Source organism: Malus sylvestris, chromosome 6 (genome assembly GCF_916048215.2).
Source record: "Malus sylvestris chromosome 6, drMalSylv7.2, whole genome shotgun sequence".
Lineage (NCBI taxonomy): Eukaryota > Viridiplantae > Streptophyta > Magnoliopsida > Rosales > Rosaceae > Malus > Malus sylvestris.
In genome coordinates this window covers 34807277-34829975 of record NC_062265.1, presented here as the reverse complement: position 1 = coordinate 34829975, position 22699 = coordinate 34807277, and the positions used below count along the sequence as shown (strand labels likewise).

At 40.5% G+C, this 22699-nt stretch overlaps 5 protein-coding genes across 5 annotated transcripts; 1 reads left to right on the top strand and 4 right to left on the bottom strand.

The window, feature by feature from the left end:
* Window positions 1-351: 351 nt before the first annotated feature.
* Window positions 352-2691, bottom strand: LOC126627189 (GEM-like protein 4). The gene is made up of 2 exons (XM_050296626.1): window positions 2304-2691; window positions 352-843 (listed from the first exon to the last, which is right to left on the bottom strand). Exons 1-2 carry the CDS (start codon window positions 2431-2433, stop codon window positions 356-358), a joined length of 618 nt encoding a protein of 205 aa, XP_050152583.1. The 5' UTR covers window positions 2434-2691; the 3' UTR covers window positions 352-355.
* Window positions 2692-3268: 577 nt separating this feature from the next.
* LOC126625309 (succinate--CoA ligase [ADP-forming] subunit alpha-2, mitochondrial) lies at window positions 3269-6858 on the bottom strand. Its single transcript, XM_050294393.1, has 7 exons — window positions 6493-6858; window positions 5709-5918; window positions 5272-5442; window positions 4908-5031; window positions 4154-4215; window positions 3861-3942; window positions 3269-3768 (listed from the first exon to the last, which is right to left on the bottom strand). Exons 1-7 carry the CDS (start codon window positions 6706-6708, stop codon window positions 3629-3631), a joined length of 1005 nt encoding a protein of 334 aa, XP_050150350.1. The 5' UTR covers window positions 6709-6858; the 3' UTR covers window positions 3269-3628.
* A 581-nt stretch (window positions 6859-7439) lies between these two features.
* Window positions 7440-12249, bottom strand: LOC126625306 (plastid division protein CDP1, chloroplastic-like). Its single transcript, XM_050294391.1, has 12 exons — window positions 11895-12249; window positions 11453-11566; window positions 11196-11333; window positions 10753-10857; window positions 10539-10661; window positions 9940-10308; window positions 9696-9791; window positions 9449-9568; window positions 9020-9085; window positions 8162-8932; window positions 7863-8053; window positions 7440-7743 (listed from the first exon to the last, which is right to left on the bottom strand). Exons 1-12 carry the CDS (start codon window positions 12147-12149, stop codon window positions 7659-7661), a joined length of 2433 nt encoding a protein of 810 aa, XP_050150348.1. The 5' UTR covers window positions 12150-12249; the 3' UTR covers window positions 7440-7658.
* Window positions 12250-12717: 468 nt separating this feature from the next.
* LOC126625310 (DNA-directed RNA polymerase II subunit RPB7) lies at window positions 12718-14739 on the bottom strand. The gene is made up of 6 exons (XM_050294394.1): window positions 14482-14739; window positions 14029-14194; window positions 13853-13903; window positions 13614-13679; window positions 13431-13499; window positions 12718-12978 (listed from the first exon to the last, which is right to left on the bottom strand). Exons 1-6 carry the CDS (start codon window positions 14595-14597, stop codon window positions 12916-12918), a joined length of 531 nt encoding a protein of 176 aa, XP_050150351.1. The 5' UTR covers window positions 14598-14739; the 3' UTR covers window positions 12718-12915.
* A 134-nt stretch (window positions 14740-14873) lies between these two features.
* On the top strand, window positions 14874-19444 carry LOC126625307 (dolichyl-diphosphooligosaccharide--protein glycosyltransferase subunit STT3B-like). The gene is made up of 6 exons (XM_050294392.1): window positions 14874-16047; window positions 16197-16733; window positions 17102-17556; window positions 17768-17890; window positions 18505-18564; window positions 18994-19444. Exons 1-6 carry the CDS (start codon window positions 15109-15111, stop codon window positions 19121-19123), a joined length of 2244 nt encoding a protein of 747 aa, XP_050150349.1. The 5' UTR covers window positions 14874-15108; the 3' UTR covers window positions 19124-19444.
* Window positions 19445-22699: the final 3255 nt, after the last annotated feature.

The following is a 22699-nucleotide window of genomic DNA, read 5'->3' as shown; positions in this document are numbered from 1 at the left end:
GGTAGTGGTGGCCTTGCGATGAAGGTGTATCTAGTGGCTGTTGTCTTAGGGTTTTTTTGTTGTTGTTTAGCTGGCGGCATTTGGGTCTACCTACTGTATTTTCTTTTTTTGCTATTAGGCTTGTATTTAGGTAGTGGGTTGCCTTCGACCCCTTTTTTCTTGTACTTGTCTTTTTTAACGAAAGTAATTTAGTTTGATAAAAAAAAAAAAAAAAAAAAGGAACAAACGATCCATTTCCCCATGAAGAATAATGGATGAATTTGACATGATTGATATAAGAAACCCAAGTAGAAAAAGGGTAAAACTAAAACCTTGAGGAAAATAAACATGGAAGCTAATGTGCTGCCCGCATTTTCTAGTTGTGGTTATGGTTGGCGATGGAAAGGGCCTTGTGAAGATTTCTGAAAGCTTTATCGTAGCGCAAGAATCCCATAAACCAGAAATCGAAATCATCATGGGTAAATATGTACTTGTGCTGTGGTTTGTTGACATCCTCGCTTTGGTTTGCTGTTTTGATCTTCCTTATTGGTATCTGAACCTTGTAATGCGTTCTGAGGAGTTGTAGTTGTCCAGCAATAGCAGCAGCATAAGGAGCAGAAGGAGAAGGGAGAGTGATAGGTCTTTCGCTGCATAAAGCAAGCTTTTGGGTAGAAATGAAAAGGAGGCCAGGAATGGGACCGGCGGTGGTAGATAAGTAGCACTGGGAGGCCTTCAAGAGCTCTTCTCCTTGGCTAATGCCGAATATCTGTTTGAAAATATTGGCCCTCCCACCCTTTTGACTGATTCTTGCTCCCAAACTCAATTTCCCCTTCACTGTTTCTGATAGCTTGTGCCCAAGTTTCACTGCAATTCCAATTCCAATTCCAATTTATTCACACATGTAAGTATAAACATATATATCATCTATGATTGATTCTATAGCATATTTAGGTTGTAATAGGAGGACAGGAGGAGGAGATGAATTAAAAAGACCGACTGACTCTCGTCGTGATCATCTCCATTTGGTTGAGGCCTTTCCTCGAATCATCTCCATTTGTACTTGCAAAAATTTATACATATACAATCATCGGTACGCGAAGATTTCCATGGGGAAGGGTCTTGAGCATCTTAGCACAGCTCCCCAAGGGATTGACACTTTGGATGTATAGTCAGGCTTTTGCTTGTCGATGTGCTAAAGGATAGAGTTAGTTTTGAAAGATGTCTTTGTGGGGCCTTAGATGTAGGCCTTGAGGTTCGCAATCAAAACTAACTAAGTGTTAGGCGTGCCACTGCTATCTCAGTATAGCAGATGTAGAACAAGTGTGTTTTAGTCAATTACTTGCGTCCCAAGTTATTCGGACTTCTTGTTATCAAATGATTGTCGTGGATGAGTTAAGTCAACATTAAGTTCTTTTTCTTGCCTTGTGATCAAGGACTTTTAGTTCATAATCTTGTATGTTCGTATGAAGGGAGTTCAAAGCGCTTTAAGCCATTTACTTGGTTCTTGGTTGGTTTTAACGATGACATATCCATTAAACTAACCAGATCCAACTACAAATGGTGTTCTCGAAGTAGGAAAACTGATGGAAATAACTTGAACACATACTGGAGAATGCATTAAGTAATAGATCTATAAATGTAAGTACAAACACAAGGAAGTCGGGCAAGATTTCACCTTGTATGTCAAGGTTGAACCTCTTGCAGCCATTTATCTTTGAGTTTACAGAGGTTTGTATGCTGGAAATGGATAGATGATAAACAGGTTTACACGAGGGAATCGATAATACGCCACTGAGGGAGGTAGTAGAGCTTTTAAACTAGAGAAAGATAGGCTTTCTAAAAATATCTAAACAAGAGATAGCTTGTTGTTAAAAAGATCTGAGATTTGTGCTGATTATAGTTTTTTGATGCAAATCTAGGTTGAGAGCAGAGTTTGTATGTTTGTTTGTTTGATTGGTTGAGTGTCCTTATATCTGGGGCCTCTTCTTCCTTTTATAGACAAAGTAGCCCGATTGTTAAACTTTACTCTTGCCCGAAAGCATTTGAAGGCTAGTGAGTTATCAACTTTTTACTTGAAATGCCACTAGAAAGTGTTCTTTAGCTGGTAGTAGGTTAGTCTCCATCACTTGTCACTTCAATAGTAAGCACGTGACTTGTATTTGGCTGAGAAGACTTCTGAGCTTGATGCTGGGTTTCGGGCAAATCTCCAACACCCTTGAACTTTTCTTCATTTAAGTTCAATGTTCAAATATTAACCCAAATAGTAACTATGTGCACTAACAAAACAAACACGCATACAGTACAGAGACACAGAGGAGACGTACAGGTGGAGGTGGTTTTGGAGGAGGAAGAGGAAGATGAATGTGCAGATGGACTGATAGGTTCAGATAGAGGAGATGCCTGCCTTTGCCTTTCTGGTGTTGTATCACTATCATGATCATATGAGTTCCTCATGTACGGGCTGCTACTGGCAACAAATTGATCTGCAGATTTATCTTCCGTTTCCACTTTCTGAACTTTGAAAGATGTTGTGTGTATAGATCTGCGTGCCTGCAGCGTCCTCTCCTTAAAAGATGGTGCTAGATGTGCTAATTTATCACTATCTTTAAATTGTACCTGGCAATTCAATTGGATCCATATTATATTATATTAGATTAGAAGAATTGCACTCATTATATTTGTAATAGTGAGTCTGTCAATACTCACTCAAGCATCGAGCACCCACGGACCCACCAAGACGAAGGAAGTTTCAAAGATGCTGCTCATAAATACTATATGGTGTTGTTGACTATATTATCCAAGAACCTTGAGTTATTTTGAAAGAAACATCTTTCTAGAAAATGTCTCAATTAGTTTAAACAATTCTATAGAAGCCATGCCTAATAAACAGGGGTTTATTGCTAATTTGCTAATTTGTTTCGGTGTTGGTGAGTTGGTGTTATTTTTTTATAGGAAGTTTACAATATGATGCGGACTTCACAACTAATTCACATTTCTTTTTAAAGAGATCCATTCCCCTAAACCGTCCTTGTAGATGTATCTTAGGCTGCACATATGTAGTTTCATTAATTCATTGTTTTTTCTCATCTGATAAATTATCCTCAACCTTGTTACGTGGGGAATACTCTTCAACATAGGTAGTTTCATTTTTACTATCACTTTGCTTGTTAGCAGATGTTGATGAACCTGCACCACCTTTAAAGTCAAACTCAGCGCGTTGAAACAAATTCCCGAGAGTAGACCATCAGAAAACAATGATATGCACACCTTACAACATGTAAAACCTACATGAACAGAAACGAACCTCTTCTTTTTCTGATCACTTTGGACAATAAAAAGTTGTTATTTACAACAGTGTTCGTTGGATTATAACAAACCTGCATAATCTGTGTAACCACCTTTAGGCTTTAGCATAACTGCAAGAGCTTATATTTATATTCTGGACTCCCTTCAAAATCACTTCATTATGTATGAGAAAACATATCTCATAAACAAATTAATGGGACAAAGGAAAAACTCCGAGCATTCAAATGCTCCTTCATAGTTGAACTTAAAATCACTGAAAAACTGGAGACAATCATCTTGTTTTCGGCATCTTGCCATAGAATATTATAGGTGTGATTGCAAGTGAACTGCCATTGTCAAGCTGCTAATTCACAAGGCCCCTTTGTTTGAAGACGTCAAGCATGGCCGCCCCAATTTTCGCAGGAGACTCCACCACTGTAACCCCAGCTTCCCTTAGTGTCTTGATTTTGTCTTGTGCTGTACCCTTTCCCCCTGACACAATAGCTGCACAACCAGATGCGAGCAATCATAACATATCGAAAACCACAGACTCAACCTTAGACAATGAGAAAGAGAGAGGGTAATGAATTATATACCTCCAGCATGACCCATTCGACGACCAGGAGGAGCAGTTAATCCAGCAATAAATGCAACAACAGGCTTCTCAGTTCCACTTTCCTGTTTCATTGGTCAGAGAATCAGTCTGAGCACCCATTTCCAGACAACAAATATAGACACCAGTACTTACCGAAACTAACTTTGAGAATCTACATAAACTAAAATCAATATATGGCTCAACAAATCCTTAGAAAGGTACGAAGCAACAGAAAGGTATTTCTCCCCGGTTATGGCCACTCAAAGCCCTAACCAAAGATAGTGACATTCTGACCTTAATCAATGCAGCAGCATCCTCTTCTGCAGTCCCACCAATCTCTCCTATAAGAATGATACCTGAAACATACATTCTAGAATTAGTTCAAATTACTAGTCCTCTACTTCAACACGTATTTTCTTGTATACCTCACCAATATCCACACTGATGACAAAGGTAAGAAGAATACATACACTTTAATAATCACAGCAAGCCAAAAATAGTAGAATGGACGAGCATCCAAAATCATGAAAGACAAGTCCTAAAAGGATGAACTTTAGTAGTAATTTGAGAACTCATGGAGAGAGACATAACACACACAGTTGTAGCAAAAAATTGAATTTAATCGAAAATGAAAATAGGTTTAAATGAGGAACCTAAATGAAATTTGACTCATGAGTCATTAACCACAAAAAGTTGGACAACGTCTTCATATCCTCTTATAAAAGACTTTGCACTACATGGAGCTTGATGCTTACATGGAAATTAGAATCCAGTCAAAGTAGTTGGAACATGATATGCTTATCATAAAGCCCCTAAAAAGTGTTGAAGGATCAGAGCGTACCAACATGTCCTATTTGACTCGACAAAAGTGATGGGAAAAATGAACATCCTAAAACAATCTATTATTTTACAGACGCTCATAGCATAAATACGAACATCCAATATAAACATATAGAGATGAGCGCATGAAGGGATGCACATTTCTCCCTTTCAATCTGCAAATTGACCAACTGCAACAGGAGAAGAAAAACTAAATCAAGCTCCTAACCTTCTGTTTGAGGATCTTGTAGGAATCTGTCAATGCAATCAACAAAGTTTGTACCATTAAACGGATCCCCCCCAATACCAACACAGGTGGATTGTCCAAGGCCAACAGCAGTTGTTTGGAAAACCTACATGGTAAAAGGAATAAATTAGTCAGATTTACAAGGAAAAGGAATAAAAATGTAAATGGAAGTGGTACCCACAAGATCCAAACATCAAACAAGAAGAGCTGACGATTGAATCATAATAAGAGTATCCAATCCGCTGAAAGAACCAAATTAATATGAAAATTGTATGTTGGAAAGGGAAAATTGTAGAGCCTAATCAGATAACTCTCCCAGTCTCCCTGGATTAAAAATAGTACTCACCGCTTCATAGGTCAAGGTACCAGATCGAGAAACAATTCCTATGCGCCCAGGTTTATGAATGTAGCCAGGCATAATTCCGATTTTGCATTCACCAGGCTTGATAATTCCAGGGCAGTTTGGCCCAATGAGGCGAGTTTTAGATTGCCTGTTAATAGCAGCCTTGACACGCACCTGAATCAGTTAAGACCAGATTCAAGATTAGTAACAAGGCTTTCAGTGAACTAGTGAACTGAAAATAATAATCAGAGCCCAGATCAAGTTCAATGAAGTCCAAAATCCAAGCCGTATGAATAAACTCAATAACTATGGTCAGGGGTATGAATAAACTCAATAACTATGGTCAGGGGTTCTTTACAAGTCTCAAAACCCAAATTACCAAGTAAAAACACGGTGACCTTATCCTTCCTATTTGAAGATATTGGTGAAATTAACACTACCATATCATGTTGTGGGATCCCCTCAGTAATGCAGACAACAAGATCCAGCTCTGCTTCCACTGCCTCCAGAATAGCAGCAGCAGCAAATGGTGGGGGAACATATATGACTGAGGCATTAGCCTTTGTTTCAGCTTTTGCTTCTGCAACTGAGTTGAAAACAGGAAGTCCCAAATGCTCAGTCCCACCCTTCTTCGGTGTTACACCACCCACCTGTTTCAGCACAATCGTATGCACATTAAACAATGAAGAAGGAAAGAAAAAAAAATGGTTAAAGTATATTGCTAAAAGAAAGCTTATTTTGGGAAATTCACATTGAAACCCAGTCCGTTAATTGTGATCACTCCTATATAGCAGTTCATTGGAATAGGTTACCCATTGCTACATGTAAGTAAACAGTGGGGGTTTTCTTAATATATTGCATTAGCGGCATGTTGGCGCATTATAAAACCCATATCGCTCGTTTTTTCACATTTCAGCGTGAACTCAATTCCCAATTACTTATACGGAATTGAAACGCCGCCTTTGATATTCACTAGTAAGAGACAAACAAGTTTAAGCAGATGAGCAAATGAATCTAAACACATAAACAGAGCAGTACAACTATAACGCATTATTGCTTAATTTGGTAACTGAATCGCTAGCAGAAATTTCAAGTAACATTGCATAAGCATCAAACGCAAACCAAGAATTCAATAAAGCAAACGGAAATGGAAAACAGATGAGAGCGAGAGCACATATAGAGACCAATTTGGAGAAGAGACAGACAGGTGCAAGTGATAGATACCATTTTGGTGCCATATTCGATGGCTTGCTCGGTGTGGAAAGTGCCGTTCTTTCCAGTAATGCCTTGGCATATGACGCGAGTGTTTTTGTCGACGAAGACGGCGGGGGGCGGGGGCGGAGCCGGGGAGTAATGACGGCGCTGACGTAAAGACGTTGAAGGAGATGGTTTGCGCGATGCGATCGAACCGATCAGCTTGGCTACGGCTTGGCGACCCATCACACCGTCGTGATTCGCTCGCTCTCTGTTGGCTGGCGGGGGCTGATAGTGTATGCTTCAATTCAAGGCTTCTCCTCGTTAGATGAACGAAACAGTGTTTAGTCTCAGATTCTTCTTTCTTCTGCTGTGCCCGTGGCAGGGGGGGTGGGGCGCTGTGGTTTAATATGGGCTGAGCTGGGCTGGGCTTTCTTCTCAAAAGCTTTCTGGTGGGCTGAGTTGCATTTGTGAAAATAAAATCTTATGATGGATTTCATCACGGGCTTCCACTTTCTTTCTTTTAAACCTCGTATTCCCCATTGGATTGTTTGTTGTTTGTTTGTTTTTTTAATCAAAGCATTAGCTTGTTTGTTTAGCAACACCATTATTTGCAGGCATCTGTCTGTTAGTTTTGACTTAATGCATGTGTCAATTATTACTATATTCGAAAATCAAAAGTAATCCATAGAATGAGTTGAGTTTACCGTCGGGTGTCATCTCGGTTCAAAATTGGACAAGAATGCCACAAATACAATAAACTCATTCCTTGTAAGTTGCTCATCACCTCTTCACAAGTTCATATTTATATACAAAATAAAGATTTAAAAAGATAAACGGCTACATTAGCTTAACAAGATGACATGGTAAATTTGGAAACTTGATCCTCCTTCCATGTCCTTTGAGTTGGATGGTTAATTAATCATTTGTATATGTCTCAAACACTTCCCATGTTAAAAGAGTCATCTGACACATGATGAAAGCAACGCTCATTCTATTCCAGCTACATGTAAACAATTATTAACATAATCAAGACAAACCATTTTCATACTTGTGCGAAAAAAAAAACCTCCCTAAATTTAGATCCACATCTCCGATTAGTCGGGACCTCCTCCGCTATAAAAATTACAGATGGGAGGAAAGCCCACCAAGTTAGATAAGCATTATTCAGCAGCAACTATTAGGCAAGGCCAATGTTATGATGGTGCTTGAACTTCCCCTTCACAGAACCTCCACGAACCGTCTTCTTGCCTTCTTAGAACATACCAAATTTTATAGGTGCTGCAATCACTCCAACAGAAAACAAATCAAATACAAGCCATGGTAATCATAACCCCTCCCCACCCCACATGATGTAACAGCAACCACAAAAGTAATCATAACCCCTTCATTCAGCTCACCTGTAATAACTTGGGTTCCTTTGTTCAGATTCATTAACAAGTTCAGCCGCTTCCTCTACGACAGCCTCGATCTCTGCTCTCTCCCCGCCAACTTCATCTGATATAATTTCAGCACCAAGGACTGACAGTTGTAGCAAGACAAACTTCCAATAACAAGACCTCGCCTTTGCAGCATCAGCCAAAGCCTGCCACTGTGAATCATGCATGCAATCGTAACCACCCACACCCATACAGTAAAGCAGTGAAACTTGCAATTATCAAGGAAAAGAACATGTAAAAAGAAGCAAGCTTAAATATACCTGAACAAGCATTGAGTCATCAAGGATTTCAGAGAGGCTGTGAATTTCATGAGTGGGCCCCAGAGCTTCAGCCTTAATTGCTTGCCATTGCTTCACAAGGTATTCAGCTTCTTCAATAGACATAAGCCTCCGGAACACAGCTGTTGAAGAAGACAGATCCAGAATTTGTGGATTTCCAGCATCTGAGCAGGTCCCCACCGGCTTCATAAAAGTCGCCAAAAGCTTCTTAAATCTGCCTGCTAGTCCATTTCCCTTGACATAAGCAGGGACTAGATTAGAATCTGCAGATGAAACTGTTGTCCAAGCAATAGAACTTGTGTGCATATTTGGCTTACTGGAGGCCCATTTGGAAGCACTTCTCATCTCATTTCCCTTCAAGCCTGTTAACCTTAAGGTCGCAAAAACAATGCACCCCAATACTCCAGCTAAAGTGATTCTTCCCACCAAAACTCCTCTCGCAAACCAACCATCCCAAGCTTTACCACGGTGCATGCCAAGATTCCTTTCCAATTGAACAGATGATGCAGAACTGCTTCCACTGCCAGTCTTGCCCAATATTAAGGGACTTTGCAGATCAGTTGGAGCCAACTGCTTAACAGCTGTCCCAAGATGTTGAGAAGAGTTCATATGGGAAAAAGATTCATCGAAATCTCTCCGTTCTGACACAAAAGCAGTGGATATTGGTCTTTGACTTATGATAGGCAACTTCTGTGGAGCTACTTTGCTTTTCTTGCTCAAAGGAGTCCTCTTGTCACCACCAAAAAAGTTGGCCTACAAAGACATACATACACACGTACATAAACCATCTGGTAAAACTGAAGATAGGATCCTTAATCAATCCATCCTTGTGAATCTCACCAACGATGGAGGGCAATCTCGTGAGTCTGGAAACACAGTAAGGACAGCATCCTTCAGCCACATTTCCTGATCAAGTTCAGCAGGCAGTCCGACATGAGAAAGTACTGACCTTGAAAACAAACATAAAGTTTGTACTGAAATAAGTAGAGTGTGAAGTGGCACAATATAGAACACATTGCATTTTCATGATAAACCATCTGTTCCGCAGACTAAAAACAACTTTTACTTTTCCTGAAACCATGACATGACACAGAGAGTAAAAAAGAAAATAGACTAGAGTGGCCCCTGGTTGCTGGTGTATGCTTTTTTGGACCACTGATGCGCATGCCACTAATCAAAAGGAGTTGACACACAGAGCCCCTTAATCCAGCTAATACCACGACAACGCTGTGTAAATAGGGAGGCAACAATAACCAATAAGAGATATACCAAAGATTGAGTTGCACCACAAGTATCCTTAACTTCCTTCCCTAAGATTGAATTTCGTGCAGCAGAATTTGAGTTCAAGTCCAGCTTCTGAAGCTTTTCAACAACCGCAGCCTCATCAACCTGGAAACCAAGTAAATATTCAGTTGAAAAGGAGAAAAAGGGAAAAAATTCTATCTCTGCACGATATCCAAAAGAATTTCATGAAACAGGGCAGGAAATAAAACTAGAAGGAAACTGAAAAATATACCTGACCAAGGAGGAACAAGCAAAAAGCTTCCTCAAGTTTCAGATCAGCACCCTCTGATGCAATCAGGCACTCGCATATAGATTTTCCTTTCTCAATCTGCCGAACCATATGATAAATACTGAAATTAACAAAATGGAACACACAACAACCACCCCGAGAGAATTTGAAGAGAACTATTCCATCAGCCTTCATATTCAAAACTAATTATTTCAAAGCCAGTAACCTAGGAGAATAATGGACTTACTAATTCCTTTTGCTTGCTTGAAAAACCCAGTGCAACGTGAGCTATTAACACCGCGTAGAAACAATTAAAATCAATTACAACCCGTTGATTCTGTGATTCAAGTGATTTCTTATTCTTCCTTGTAATAGCTAACTCATCCCATGGAAGAAGATCAACTATCTCTGAAGCCATTAGTCTATTAAGTGCTTGGGTCAAGAAGCATGGCCAGTCTTGGACCCGGCATGAAGTTTCCACATCAAGTCCCTGTCTGACCAATTCACGCAAGGCTGCAATTGCTCCTCGTCTTCTTTCAGCATTCTCAGGTGAGTGAGACATGCCAAGCAATTCCAACGTACAAGCAGGTGCAAGCTCCTCCAAAGATTCTTCTATCTATTAAACATGGCCAACATATGCGTTAAATGCTGTGACAGATTTCAACCAGCAGGTCCATGATCCATCTGACTAAGAATGTCTTAACATCTCAACATTTGATCCACTATACTTTTGTGATTATTACGTAGATATCTGGTCAATACTTTGTAACAGAGAAACAAGAGTCCCATTCCAGAGTGACAAACCAGATAACAAAATACTGTCAGAATAGAAGATGAGAGTTTTACCTGAGACAACAATGCTATTTTCCCAAGAGACTTTCTACTCCTTAGAAGACACTGAGCACGAGCTAGAGCTTCAAAACCTTGGGACACCTTGTTCTTCTCAAAACCAACCTTTGCAGTTGCACACTTCAAGAAAGCACCTAGGATAAGAAAGGGAGGCATAACAAGGCTGAAACAGATGGCACAATATCCTGACCTCTTTGCTGATATGCCTTACCTCCGCTAGCGCCATAGATAGAAGAAGATCATGAATATAAGGCTTAGCATCTGGATGCTGAACAGCCACGCGGCCAACATCTTGCACAAGCTTAACTTCCCCAACCTAGAATGGAGAAATCCCATAACATATACCCATCTTTCAAAACAAAATCCTATTTTTTTTCTTTTGTTTTAATTAGACAAAAAAAAAAGAAAGGTTTTTCTCTAAAATTACAAATATATCAATAAAGCATCTACAAGAATCCACAATGTAAAGTATGGTGCCAAATGGAGTTTCACTGACGGAGTACAGTAATTAATTTTCAGAAAAAAGAATTCAATTCCTGTTAAACTGGTGCTAAACAATATTTATTTTTCGTTGAAGGGAAGGAAAGGAACAAAGAGCCTTAAAGGCAACATTCGATGTAAAACTAAGAAGACCGTACGAGGACAAAGTTGTACCTCTTGAAGAAGGCAAAGTGCACCGGGCAACCATGCCCAAGGAACTCGTAGGGAAGATTTAGGAGGGATGTTTTCCTTAATATTGCCAGCGTATTCTGGCTCAAAAAGAAGCTTATCTCTCACATCCATTAAAAGACCCTGGAAACAAAGCAGTAAGAGAAAAAGAATCAAACTATATAACATATAGCACAACTTATAAGAAAACTCCTCCCAGCTGATATGATATAAAAAATAAAGAAAAAAATCCAAGTGCGTACCAGGCGAGATCGAACAGTATCCAAAGTGTAGCCTTCTTCAATTTCAGCACTCTTCAATTCCATCACTGATTTAACAACCTCATCTTTCTCAGCTTTAGCAGGAACGCCAATAAGCTGCAGAGTCATTCGTTTGGCATTAAGTTAGTAAATGGTGACTTATAATGAAGTTCCGGAAATAGGGAAATCATAGCACAAGAAACAAATTCCTTAACCACTGAAATACTAGACAAAATGTGATAACAATTGATTATGGGACTGCTAGGCTGCATATGCTGCTAGCGAAAGGATAGCAGACTGAGTATGTTCAACATTTGAAGGTCTTGAGAGCAATGTATATATGCCACTGTTACAGGATCTCTCCCAACCAGAAAGAAAGTGGATGTAAAAATGACACGATTTGACAAACACAAAGCCCATCCAAATTAAAGACGGAGGAAGCCACCTGGTAACAGGTGACGGGGATTTCAACCGTGGTGCGAGGAGCAGTCTCGACACCAATGTGGGTGTCGAGTGATTTGAGACTCCAGCGGCCGGTGAGACTATCACGGTTCCTCTTGTAAGCCCTAGAAATTCCGATTCCAGAGTCGCTTCTTTCACTGGAGAAACCCCAAACGCAGAGCTTGTGATTGCCGATTCGGCAAAGGCAACTGCGAGATGACGGAATGCTTAGCAAGGCGTGAGACAAAGCAGCTGTCATGGCTTCCCAGTAAGTTACTACCTCCTCGCTCGCTGTCGCTGATGAAGAAACTTGGAATTTTCACCCTCACCTTTCCCGTCTTTTTATCTCTCAGATTATTATTATTATTATTATTTTTTCGAGAAAATAATTATATTATTATTAAAGGTGAAAGAAAGCACAAAACACGCTCATCACATCACTCATCGTTTTTGGATTTCGACTGAGACCCAAAAAGTAAAGAGAGGGCAAAGGATGCAATTTTTGAGGATTTTGTTGTAAGTTTTTGGCGTGAAATTATTTTTTCTTTCCGTTGTTAATTGTGATGTTTTTTTGGTTGATTCGGTTTTATGTTTGTGTGTTTTGACCAGACTTTACAAACACGTTGGGATGTAAGGAATCGTAGAAAAAACCTCGGATGCATTGCATCGCCAAACTCTTGGTTTTCACATGAGCTACTTCCATGTGAGCAAGAAAATACTATTACCCTACACACGAACCTCAAATGACAAAGGATTATACTGAGACTCTCATGACTACAAAGGTTGATCTATGTCGACCAACCACAAAATAAAACAAAAAACATGTATGAGTTGAGCATGCTCTGAGTAAATAAGATTAAAATGTACACAAGTACAAGGTTGGTTTTAAGTGTTGTAGGATTACAAGGCAGGTCTAAACGTTCCCCCAGTTAAATACAAAAAATCCACGCTACTCAGCTATCCAACAGAACAAATGCCACAAGGCAAACGGGTAAATGTCCATGCCTACAAATATCCCAACTTCATTAAGCAGTCGTAGGATCGTTTATCACACCCAAGAAATCGTCCTTTATGGTGCCAATGCAGAACTGCAAAATACAGGGAAAACTAGTATCAGAAGCAAACAAAAATAAGCAAACTTGCATGGATGACGAAACTATTTTAGTCCATTTTTACATAAGTGGCTTCAGCCAGGCTCTAAGAAACTAATGCACCAAAAACTGACTACCGCAGCTAACCAGGATCAAACAAGTAAGACATTCATCAGAATGTAGGTTAGGATCATGATGATAATCCCACAACTCCACATTCAGTATGATTTACTAGTGTCAGAAAATCAAAATTAAGACTCGCTGACTAATCAAGGAAACATTAAACAGGACCATTTCTAGAAGGCCAGGATGAATGTGCAACTTTACACCTCCCCCCACACACACCACCCTTTTCCTCCATAACAAAAGCTGAATCACTTGGACAGTACAAGGAAGATGGCAAAATATAAAAATCACTGAGAGAAGAGAAAATAGATTGAGGGTAATACAATTTCAGTAGCGTCTACTCGGGTTCCAATTATCTTTAATCGCACTTCGCTGTCTTTCTGAATCTTAACCTGCAAAATAACAAGAAATCAATTTAAACATTTTTTAAAACAAGTTTAACCATATAAATCTAAAGCTAAAAGAAACAGCTGAGAATCAGTTGAAAGTTTGAAACTGAAGCATACTGATCCATCTGATGTTGTATAGTTTGGCATATCCCCAGTCTGGAACTCCATGTCATCCGGTATCAACTACAACACAAGACGAGGACATTAACCCATAGCAACAACACAACCCAAGTCATTGGAAATGTTTACAACTTTGTACAAGACAAAAAAAAATATTATAGAAAACAAAGTTTTGTAACAAGATATGGATAATGCTTATCACTGCTCAGAATAATCGAAGGGGAAGAGATACTTACATGGTTCGAAACAAAGATTTGAACAGGACCAGCCTCAGCAAAGAATCCCATCTATAAAATTTCGAGATGACATTACATTTTTCGCAGTTAGTATTATACAGAATACAAGAGCTTGCATAAGCAAAGTAAGAACACTGATGATAAAACGTTCACAAGTGAAGGAGGAAATAGCATACCTTGTTTACCATGGTAACAACAGCTTCTAAGATCTCTCCTTTGAATGGTCTGAAAACAACACACTGGTACTTCATGGGGAATGAGACGAAGCCTGTCCCGTCACGAATCATCCCTTTCCCAATGTTTTCTATGCCCGTAATTGCAACCACAAATCCATGTTGGCCACTGCACAAAAAGTATACATATCAACTAATGGATGCATCGCAAACCCTGATGAAAACGGTGAAGAGAATTGAATTGAATCATAGTGATGACTGTCTACAAAAGGATCGACAAAACTCAAATTTTTTGGGGTGTTTTTGTGTTCTGAAGTTTACTTCATAACCCAACAGCATAAAGCAAAGAGGGGTTTCCCGTTTTCGTCCTTAGTTTTTAATTTTCCTCAGGCGACATTGTGGGAATAAATAAATAGCAAAAAAATACCGAAGAAGAAGAAGGAGGAGGGGAGAAACCTGCAAGTGCCTTCGACATCTTTCATGAGCTTGGAAACGAGATTTTCACGGAGATTGCGGCCAAAGTGGCGAGGATGGAGCTGCATGTTCCTCTCCAACACTATATGGAAGAACATGTTTCTCTCTTTCTGAATCTCTCAATTCCGATTGGTGAGTTGGAAGTTGAGAATTCGACGTTTGCCCTGAGCTTCCAACTTGGAACTTGTTACTTCTCTCTCGACTCTCGAGAGAGACCGATCTAGGGATTTCCTTTTTATTCACAAAAATTCTTTAAATTGTAAGGCAGATTCCTTCTCGCCGTGGGACAACATAGTAAAAAGGAAAACCCAATTCGAGGGCCCAGCCAAGCCGGGTAAAATATAAGCCCAAAATATCCAAGTCCAACGCTGTTAATGCTTGTGTAACTGTGTTAATGTTGACCTGCAGGGAGATTCTCGTAATCGCAGGACCAGATCCCATCCCTGATCCCTGTCTGTCGTGCTCGTGGCGACCCTAAAATGTCACTCCCACCACTCTGAATGTAGCAGTGAAACGCAAAATCCCAAAACCCTCTGAAAATACTCTCTCACAACCCCTGAAATTCACTTCACTCCAGTTCATTTCTTTCTCATCGGAAACAGAAACATCATGGTCGGAAAATCTGAGCCCCTCAACGGCACAGCCACCGCGAAAACCGGCCAATATCCGTCGCCATCCCCGCCCCCAGCCACACCCATGTCAGATCTCCTCGGCAACTTCTCGTTCAAAACCCTAAAACTGAAGACCAAGCAGCAGGAGCTCCTGATCCGAGTCTCCATCCTCTGTTTGGTCTACGTCCTCGCCTTCATCACCCGCCTCTTCAGCGTCCTCCGCTACGAGTCCATGATCCACGAGTTCGATCCCTATTTCAATTACCGTACTACCCTCTACCTCACCGAGAAGGGCTTCTACGAATTCTGGAACTGGTTCGATTCCGAGAGCTGGTACCCCTTGGGTCGGATCATCGGCGGCACTCTCTACCCTGGCCTCATGGTCACCGCCGCCATCATCTACTGGGCCCTCCGATTCCTCAGCTTCGCCGTTCACATTCGAGAGGTCTGCGTCTTGACCGCTCCATTTTTCGCCTCCAACACCACCATCGTCGCCTATTTCTTTGGTAAAGAGATATGGGACACCGGTGCCGGCCTTGTCGCCGCCGCATTGATCGCCATTTGCCCAGGTTACATCTCCAGATCGGTGGCTGGCTCCTACGACAATGAGGGTGTCGCCATTTTCGCTCTGTTGCTGACGTTTTACTTGTTCGTCAAGGCCGTCAACACCGGCTCGCTCGCTTGGGCGTTGGGCTCCGCATTGGGCTACTTCTACATGGTCTCTGCCTGGGGAGGTTATATCTTTATAATCAACTTGATTCCCCTTTACGTTTTGGTGCTTTTGATCACCGGGCGCTATTCCATGAGGTTGTATGTCGCCTACAATTGCACTTATATTCTCGGAATGTTGCTCGCTATGCAAATTCGCTTTGTCGGCTTTCAGCACGTTCAGTCTGGGGAGCACATGGCTGCCATGGGCGTCTTCTTCTTGATGCAGGTTGCTTTACGTTTCCATTCCATGCAGAATTCAATTTATGATATACCAACTTATTTGTTTTATGAAGTAAACATCTTTTGTCAATTCATTTCTTAGTGCTTACTTCATTTTACATGTTTGGTTGGTGGCACGGGGGATGGGGTTGTCAGGTTTTTTACTTCTTAGATTATGTCAAGCACCTACTAAGTGACTCAAAGATGTTTCAAGCCTTTTTAAGGATCACTGTCACCTGTGCCGTGGCCGTTGGTGGTGTTGCCTTGGGAGTCGGCACTGCATCTGGCTATATCTCTCCATGGACTGGCCGGTTTTATTCCTTGCTAGACCCAACATATGCCAAGGATCACATTCCTATTATTGCATCTGTCTCTGAGCATCAACCAACAGCTTGGTCATCTTTTATGTTCGATTTCCATATCTTGCTCTTCCTTTTCCCTGCCGGTCTCTACTTCTGCTTCAAGCGGTTGTCAGATGCCACCATATTTATAGTAATGTATGGTCTTACAAGCATGTACTTCGCTGGTGTCATGGTTCGGTTGATTCTTGTTGCCACACCTGCAGTTTGTCTTATTAGTGCTATTGCTGTCTCTGCGACTATTAAGAACTTGACACAGTTGGCAAGGGCAAAGGACAAGGTTTCTCAAACTGGTTCAGCCAAAGGAGCCAGCAGCACAAAAAGTTCTTCAAAGGTGAGATCTTTGCTCCTTTATATGCATGCATACACTTACAGTTTTGATCTCTTGCTCACTGTGGAGTTCAGAGTCCATACTCACCAAGTGTTTGAACCAAATGCAGTGGCAGCTACTGAATCCCTAAATAGGAAATTTATTTTTTTGTGAACATGGTTAGTATGGATTTTGACTCTTAGCGGTGAGGACAATATTGTGAGTGTGTTTTTTGTGCACCATTAGGAACTAGTTAATGCCAGCTAATGTTTTGTTCTGTGGTGATTTTCTTTCGAGATCTTTTGGTGGTATATATCAAGTACTATTTTTGGTTTTATGTTTTTAGTTACAGTATATAGCAGTATCTTTGCTAAAATTTGTGTTACAAACAGGGTTCAATTGATCAATCTCAGCCTTTTCAAAGAAATGGTGCTTTTGCCTTACTTTTTGGTGCATTTTACTTGCTTAGTAAGTATGCAACTCACTGTACCTGGGTTACATCAGAGGCGTACTCATCTCCCTCAATTGTTCTGGCTGCAAGGGGTGCCCATGGGAACAGGGTCATTTTTGATGATTACCGTGAGGCATACTTTTGGCTTCGTCAGAATACTCCTCCAGATGCTAAAGTGATGTCATGGTGGGATTATGGGTACCAAATCACTGCAATGGGAAACAGAACTGTTATAGTTGACAATAACACCTGGAACAATACACACATTGCTACGGTTGGGCGTGCAATGTCATCTTATGAAGATGAGGCATACGACATAATGAGATCGCTTGACGTGGACTATGTTTTAGTTGTATTTGGTGGTGTTACTGGTTATTCTTCTGATGATATCAACAAGTAAGTCACTTGTTGTTTCATAATACTTGTTTATGATCGTGTTGGTGGACCAGTGTAGTTATGCATGTGTCTTACTTCTATCTCTACCAATGTTTCCAATTCATCTTGAGAACCCTTTTGTTGAATTTAAGTGAAAGTAATATTCTTGTCTGTTATTCTGCACTCACGATATAGCAATACTGTAATAGTAATACAAATTTCTGTATGCCAGATTTCTGTGGATGGTGAGAATTGGGGGTGGAGTATTTCCTGTGATTAAGGAACCCGATTACCTTGTTAATGGTGAATATCGTGTTGACAAAGGTGCAGCTCCCAAGATGTTGAACTGTCTCATGTAAGTTTCATAACATAGCTAAGATGTGCAGACTTATATTATGTGTACGTACATGTAAGATTTTTTAACAGAGCTATTAATTTCATCTTTTTCTAGTGGGATCACGCCTTACTTCATTTCACGAACATAGTATGAAAGAAAAAAACACATGCGTCCAAAGGGGTTCCATAATCCAAAACAATTTGTTTGTATGAAAATCAGTATGGTGATTTAAAGTAGGCAAAATGGAAAACATATGCTTGTTACACAGAGCTTATGTGTATGATTGTTCTTTTATGAATGACTTCTTTAAAACTTTTAGTAATCAGATAACACCTTATACTTGCTTGAAATTAGTCGAAGAGCTGATTGGCTTTGATGATTTTTTGGTTTGCAATCCTTAAGGCCTAGTGATTGATATAAGTGGGCTGTATATCATAAAGTAAATTGAGTGTCGTTTCTGCTGGACCACCGGTTCTATTGTGCGAGGTATTTGGGTGCTATCTCACTCAAAATTAATCCTAGACCCTTGGGTGAGTTATCCATTCGGAGATTATTATATTATTTGTGCTCCTTATGTATTATGTCAAGTTCTGTACAGGAATGATTTGGTTTTCGTTTTGTATGGTGATTAGGTACAAGCTGTCTTACTATCGATTTGGAGAGATGACGACAGAGTATGGGAAACCACCTGGGTAAGTTTCATGTGTGTTGATAACAACTATAGGTGTGCATGTTGCTGTGCAAACAAACGCACAGCACACAAGTGTAATGCAAAAGCGTAGCACATGGAGTATGAGACACTACCAGCAATTGTCTAAACTGATTGAAAAATAGAAAACCTATAAACCGGAGCCTATGCATCCTTATAGGGAGAATGGCCGTAATATGCAAGATTGATAATACTAGGTGCTCTTCCTAAGTTTTATATTGCATTAAAGGCTGCAGTAGGCTGGTAATTCTCCATTGGCTTGGGTTTACACCACTAGTTGAGGCCTAGTACGTTATTGGGTGAAAATGGAGAGTACATTATTGCATAAACACGTGTATGTTGTGTGTGTTTGCAATGCATCAGCATGTGCTACCTATGCCAAATTGCTGATTGCAGTTGTTTTGTTTGACAGGTATGATCGTGCACGGGGGGTTGAAATTGGAAATAAGGATATCAAACTTGAATACCTGGAAGAGGCATTCACAACATCGAATTGGATTGTTCGTATTTACAAAGTGAAACCACCAAATAATAGGTGGTAAGTCCGGTGCAGTTGCAGCGACAAGAAGGAAGGAAAGGAGAGGAGTGAAGGAACATGGTTAGATGAAAGGCGGAGAGCTAGGAGTCTTGAGATGTAGTTTTTAGAAGATAGCAAAAGCGTATTTTTCTTTTTCGTAGACTCGGTTTGTGGCACTGAAGGCTCTTTAGTAACTGATTTGATCTGATCCGGAACCCCTGATTGGAAGCCCGTCATTTTGCCTCCGTGAATTACCAAACGGTTTTGTTGATTTGTATCGTTGAGAAAGATTTTATAAAGTTACATTTAAGCAATAATAAGGAAGACTAATGAAAAAGGTTTAAAACTTTGAGTTCTAAACAATAAGAACAAGATAAATGGCAAAGTGAATAGTATTATAATTGATTTTTTAGTGTAAAAATGTGATTTTTCGTAAGTAAATAGTACCGAAAGTTTTTCGTTAAAATGCTTATTTTAATTTAAGTCGGACGATAAATCATACATGCCTCTACCTTATGCTAATACCATTATTTCTTATTGGGTAAATTATATAGTAACCTCTCAGGTTTGAGGTTTATTACAATCTTATACAACATCTTTAAAACATTTCATTTTTATACTATTTTATTTCAAAATATACCTCCATTAGATTTTTCATCCATTAGTTTGTTAAATGCTGACGTGGCTATCATATTTGTGCTGATATGGTTGCCACGTGGCAAAAAAATAATTTTTTATACATTAAAATATTATAATATTAACCTTATTAAAAAAAATTAAAAATAAAAACCTAAACCCGGATCCCCTTTCTTCCCCCTCACCTCTCTGCAACTCCCATTTACAAAATCCACCGCTTAGGCCACAATTCATCCTCATTGAAACCCTCCCCAGTCCATGCCATTCATCTTCTCCCCTCCCCTTTGGTTTTTTCAACCAATTTTCTTTTGCAACCCCACACACAACATTCCAACATATTCAAATCATGAAATTGAACAACAATTTTCTCAATTCATACACAGAAATCCAAGACATTAGACCCACAATACCTGAAACACCCCAACCCCCATTTTATTTAAAAATAATTTTTATTTCTTAATTGGTGAGCCGAGGGGCCCACCCCTTTTATTTTTGTATCCTTGTGACCCTCTTCTTTCCCTATTTCCCTCTTTCTTCTCTCAACTCTCTCTGCTCTCTCTTCTTCGGGCCGAGCACCACTCACGCACCCACCACCGTGGCTCTCCGATGACACACCAGCACCCTCATCTCCTTCATCATCACCATCAAAATCTCTGTAGTTTCTGTCTCCCGTTGTAGAAAGGACGACGAAATCCCAGGAGCCTCCGGCGAGCACCGCCCCTTTCGAGGCCATTTCCGGCCAAACCACGGCGAGTTGGCTGGCGTGTAAGGTATCAATCTCTTCGTCTCGTCGAGTAGTACAACTTTCCTTTTTGTTTAATTTCGTTGAGTATTGAAGAAGTTATACTCAATGAATCTTACACAGTTTCCGGCGAGTCCGACGGCTTTCGAGGCATTTTCCGGCCAAACCACGGCGAGTTAGACATCGTGCGAGGTACCATTCTCTTCGTCTCTTCGAGGGCTAAACTTTCGTTTTTTTCTTGCTTGATTTCGTTGAGTAGTGACAAAGTTATAGCCGTTTAAAGTTAGGTGGTTTTCCGGTCGAAATTTTGATTTTCTCTCCCATTGGGTCCGGTGACCCACCAAACCCAAAGGCCTCGGGCCTTATTTTGAAGGGCCTTGGGCCGGTATCCTTTAAAGGGCTTAAAGCCCTGTCCTTTAATAAGGCCTTAGGGCCTTTGTGAAGTGTTGTGAGGGCTGCCCTAGTGCAGCCCATGTGTGTGTGTGTGTTAGTGGTGTATGTGTGTGTGTTTGGGCTTAAGCCCAAACCACCATTTTTCATCCTAACCCTTTTTAACCAAAACCTTAGAATTCCAAAACCCAATAGATCCTAATCCTATTTAACCTAAACCCTAATCTGAGTTCAAGCCTAAAACCCGTTAGACCTAATTTGACTGTTGACCCCCGGTCAACGTTGACTTTAGGGTTGACTTTTCGGGTTTTCGTCTGGGACCCTTCTTAGGGTAAAACGACGTTCTGAATCCATTTCCAATGTCCGTTTTCCCAAATTCAATTGCTATTATATAGTTTTATTTATTGGACTCTTTATGTGCTTAGGGGCAATTATTGTGACGTTTTCGTCTTCGCTAGTGGCGCAGCTTGTGGCAACTAAGTACTGTGAGTGGACCCCTTCTAAAATTACATGATTTGATAATTTAATTGCATAAATGATTAGCATGCCTACGAATTTATGATTTGATTTATGTGAAGTCTGATGATTTAATATATTGATTATCGTCTCGTGTTTTGGTGAGGAATTAATTGTTAGCCTATATTGAGCTATATTTTAATATATCGTATTTTCTATTAAAACCATGAACTGGTAGACTATCTGATAGATGACGATAGGATGCTAGAACATGTTTTTGAACCCCTCTTTATAGTGTAGACGATGATCGGTAACCTATGCTATGAAGTGGTTATTTAAGAGAGGCATAACTATTTGTGCGTACCTAGTGGACACTATGCTGCCTGGGGCGAGGATCTGGTGTTGGCATTTAGGCTGGGAGAAATAATCCCTAGCTACGGGCTGAGGGACATGGAGCAGGTATTGGGCCGGGAGTTGGTAATCTCTGGCTACGGGCGCAGAGACCACGGAGCAGGCATTGGGCCGGGAGTTATATTTATTCGGTGATCTTACTAGCAGCACACCGCGCTTACGAGACGATTTATGAGACGTTTACTGTTTTGATTTCTGCGATGAGATTCCGCAATATGGCTTTTGAGATATTTTTGGCATGCTAGGATTTTTATTAAATCCATCATTTATTATGCTAGTAGTTTTCATTATATAAACTGTGGGGGATAGTACCTTGATAACTGTTTTATTATTATTATATATATAAACTTGGTCCACTCACCTTTGTTTTGCACCCCCATTCAGGACTTAGAGTCAAGACACTTCCGCAGCAGCATTTTCGGATCCTCTCGATGTAGGACCCATTCCTCTATTCATTAAATTTTATCTTAATTCTTTTTAGTGATTAGGTTTAGTTGTATGCTCTGAGCACGTTCCTAAACTGTTAACTCATTGTATTTCAAATTTCTAACCCGTCTTTATTTCTTATTCTTAGCTTTTGTATCAATTAATGGCTTTCGTCGCCCCCGGGTGTTGGCCAGCATGTGTCGGTCCTGGTATTCGGGGAATATCAGGGTCGGGGCGTGTCAATACCTTTAAGCTCTGGAGTGAGGACGACCCTGCCATCCCAGCCTCGAACCTATGCGACGACTGCGGCCGGAACTTGTCGAAGGGAGCTCTGCACTGCGGACGGGAGGGACCGACCGAGGGGTCTAGGAGCTCGAATTGGGGAAAACTAGGGATTTGGGATCTTACTCGTGAAAAACCCTAGAGAGAGATTTTTGGGGGAGCTTTCTGGGTTTCGCGCCGGGGGGGGGGGTATAAGCTTTCTTTGCGACGAAATACGGCTGCTTTTATGCCTTTGGTAGTGGATGATGGCGAGCATAC

Coding starts and splice junctions, on each gene's coding strand:
- LOC126627189 (XM_050296626.1), bottom strand. CDS start 2,433: ATGAGGAACTCATATGATCATGATAGTGATACAACACCAGAAAGGCAA. Junction 844..2,303: donor CTCCAAAACCACCTCCACCT/GTACGTCTCCTC, acceptor TTGGAATTGCAG/TGAAACTTGGGCACAAGCTA.
- LOC126625309 (XM_050294393.1), bottom strand. CDS start 6,708: ATGGGTCGCCAAGCCGTAGCCAAGCTGATCGGTTCGATCGCATCGCGC. Junction 4,216..4,907: donor ACAAGATCCTCAAACAGAAG/GTTAGGAGCTTG, acceptor TGTATGTTTCAG/GTATCATTCTTATAGGAGAG. Junction 3,943..4,153: donor ATGCTGCTGCATTGATTAAG/GTCAGAATGTCA, acceptor CCAATGAAACAG/GAAAGTGGAACTGAGAAGCC.
- LOC126625306 (XM_050294391.1), bottom strand. CDS start 12,149: ATGACAGCTGCTTTGTCTCACGCCTTGCTAAGCATTCCGTCATCTCGC. Junction 9,086..9,448: donor GTGGTGCAACTCAATCTTTG/GTATATCTCTTA, acceptor GAACTTGATCAG/GAAATGTGGCTGAAGGATGC. Junction 8,054..8,161: donor ATGACTCAATGCTTGTTCAG/GTATATTTAAGC, acceptor CATGATTCACAG/TGGCAGGCTTTGGCTGATGC.
- LOC126625310 (XM_050294394.1), bottom strand. CDS start 14,597: ATGTTCTTCCATATAGTGTTGGAGAGGAACATGCAGCTCCATCCTCGC. Junction 13,904..14,028: donor TTGTTACCATGGTAAACAAG/GTATGCTATTTC, acceptor GAAATTTTATAG/ATGGGATTCTTTGCTGAGGC. Junction 13,500..13,613: donor ATACAACATCAGATGGATCA/GTATGCTTCAGT, acceptor GTTATTTTGCAG/GTTAAGATTCAGAAAGACAG.
- LOC126625307 (XM_050294392.1), top strand. CDS start 15,109: ATGGTCGGAAAATCTGAGCCCCTCAACGGCACAGCCACCGCGAAAACC. Junction 16,048..16,196: donor GCGTCTTCTTCTTGATGCAG/GTTGCTTTACGT, acceptor TGGGGTTGTCAG/GTTTTTTACTTCTTAGATTA. Junction 17,557..17,767: donor TCTTCTGATGATATCAACAA/GTAAGTCACTTG, acceptor TCTGTATGCCAG/ATTTCTGTGGATGGTGAGAA.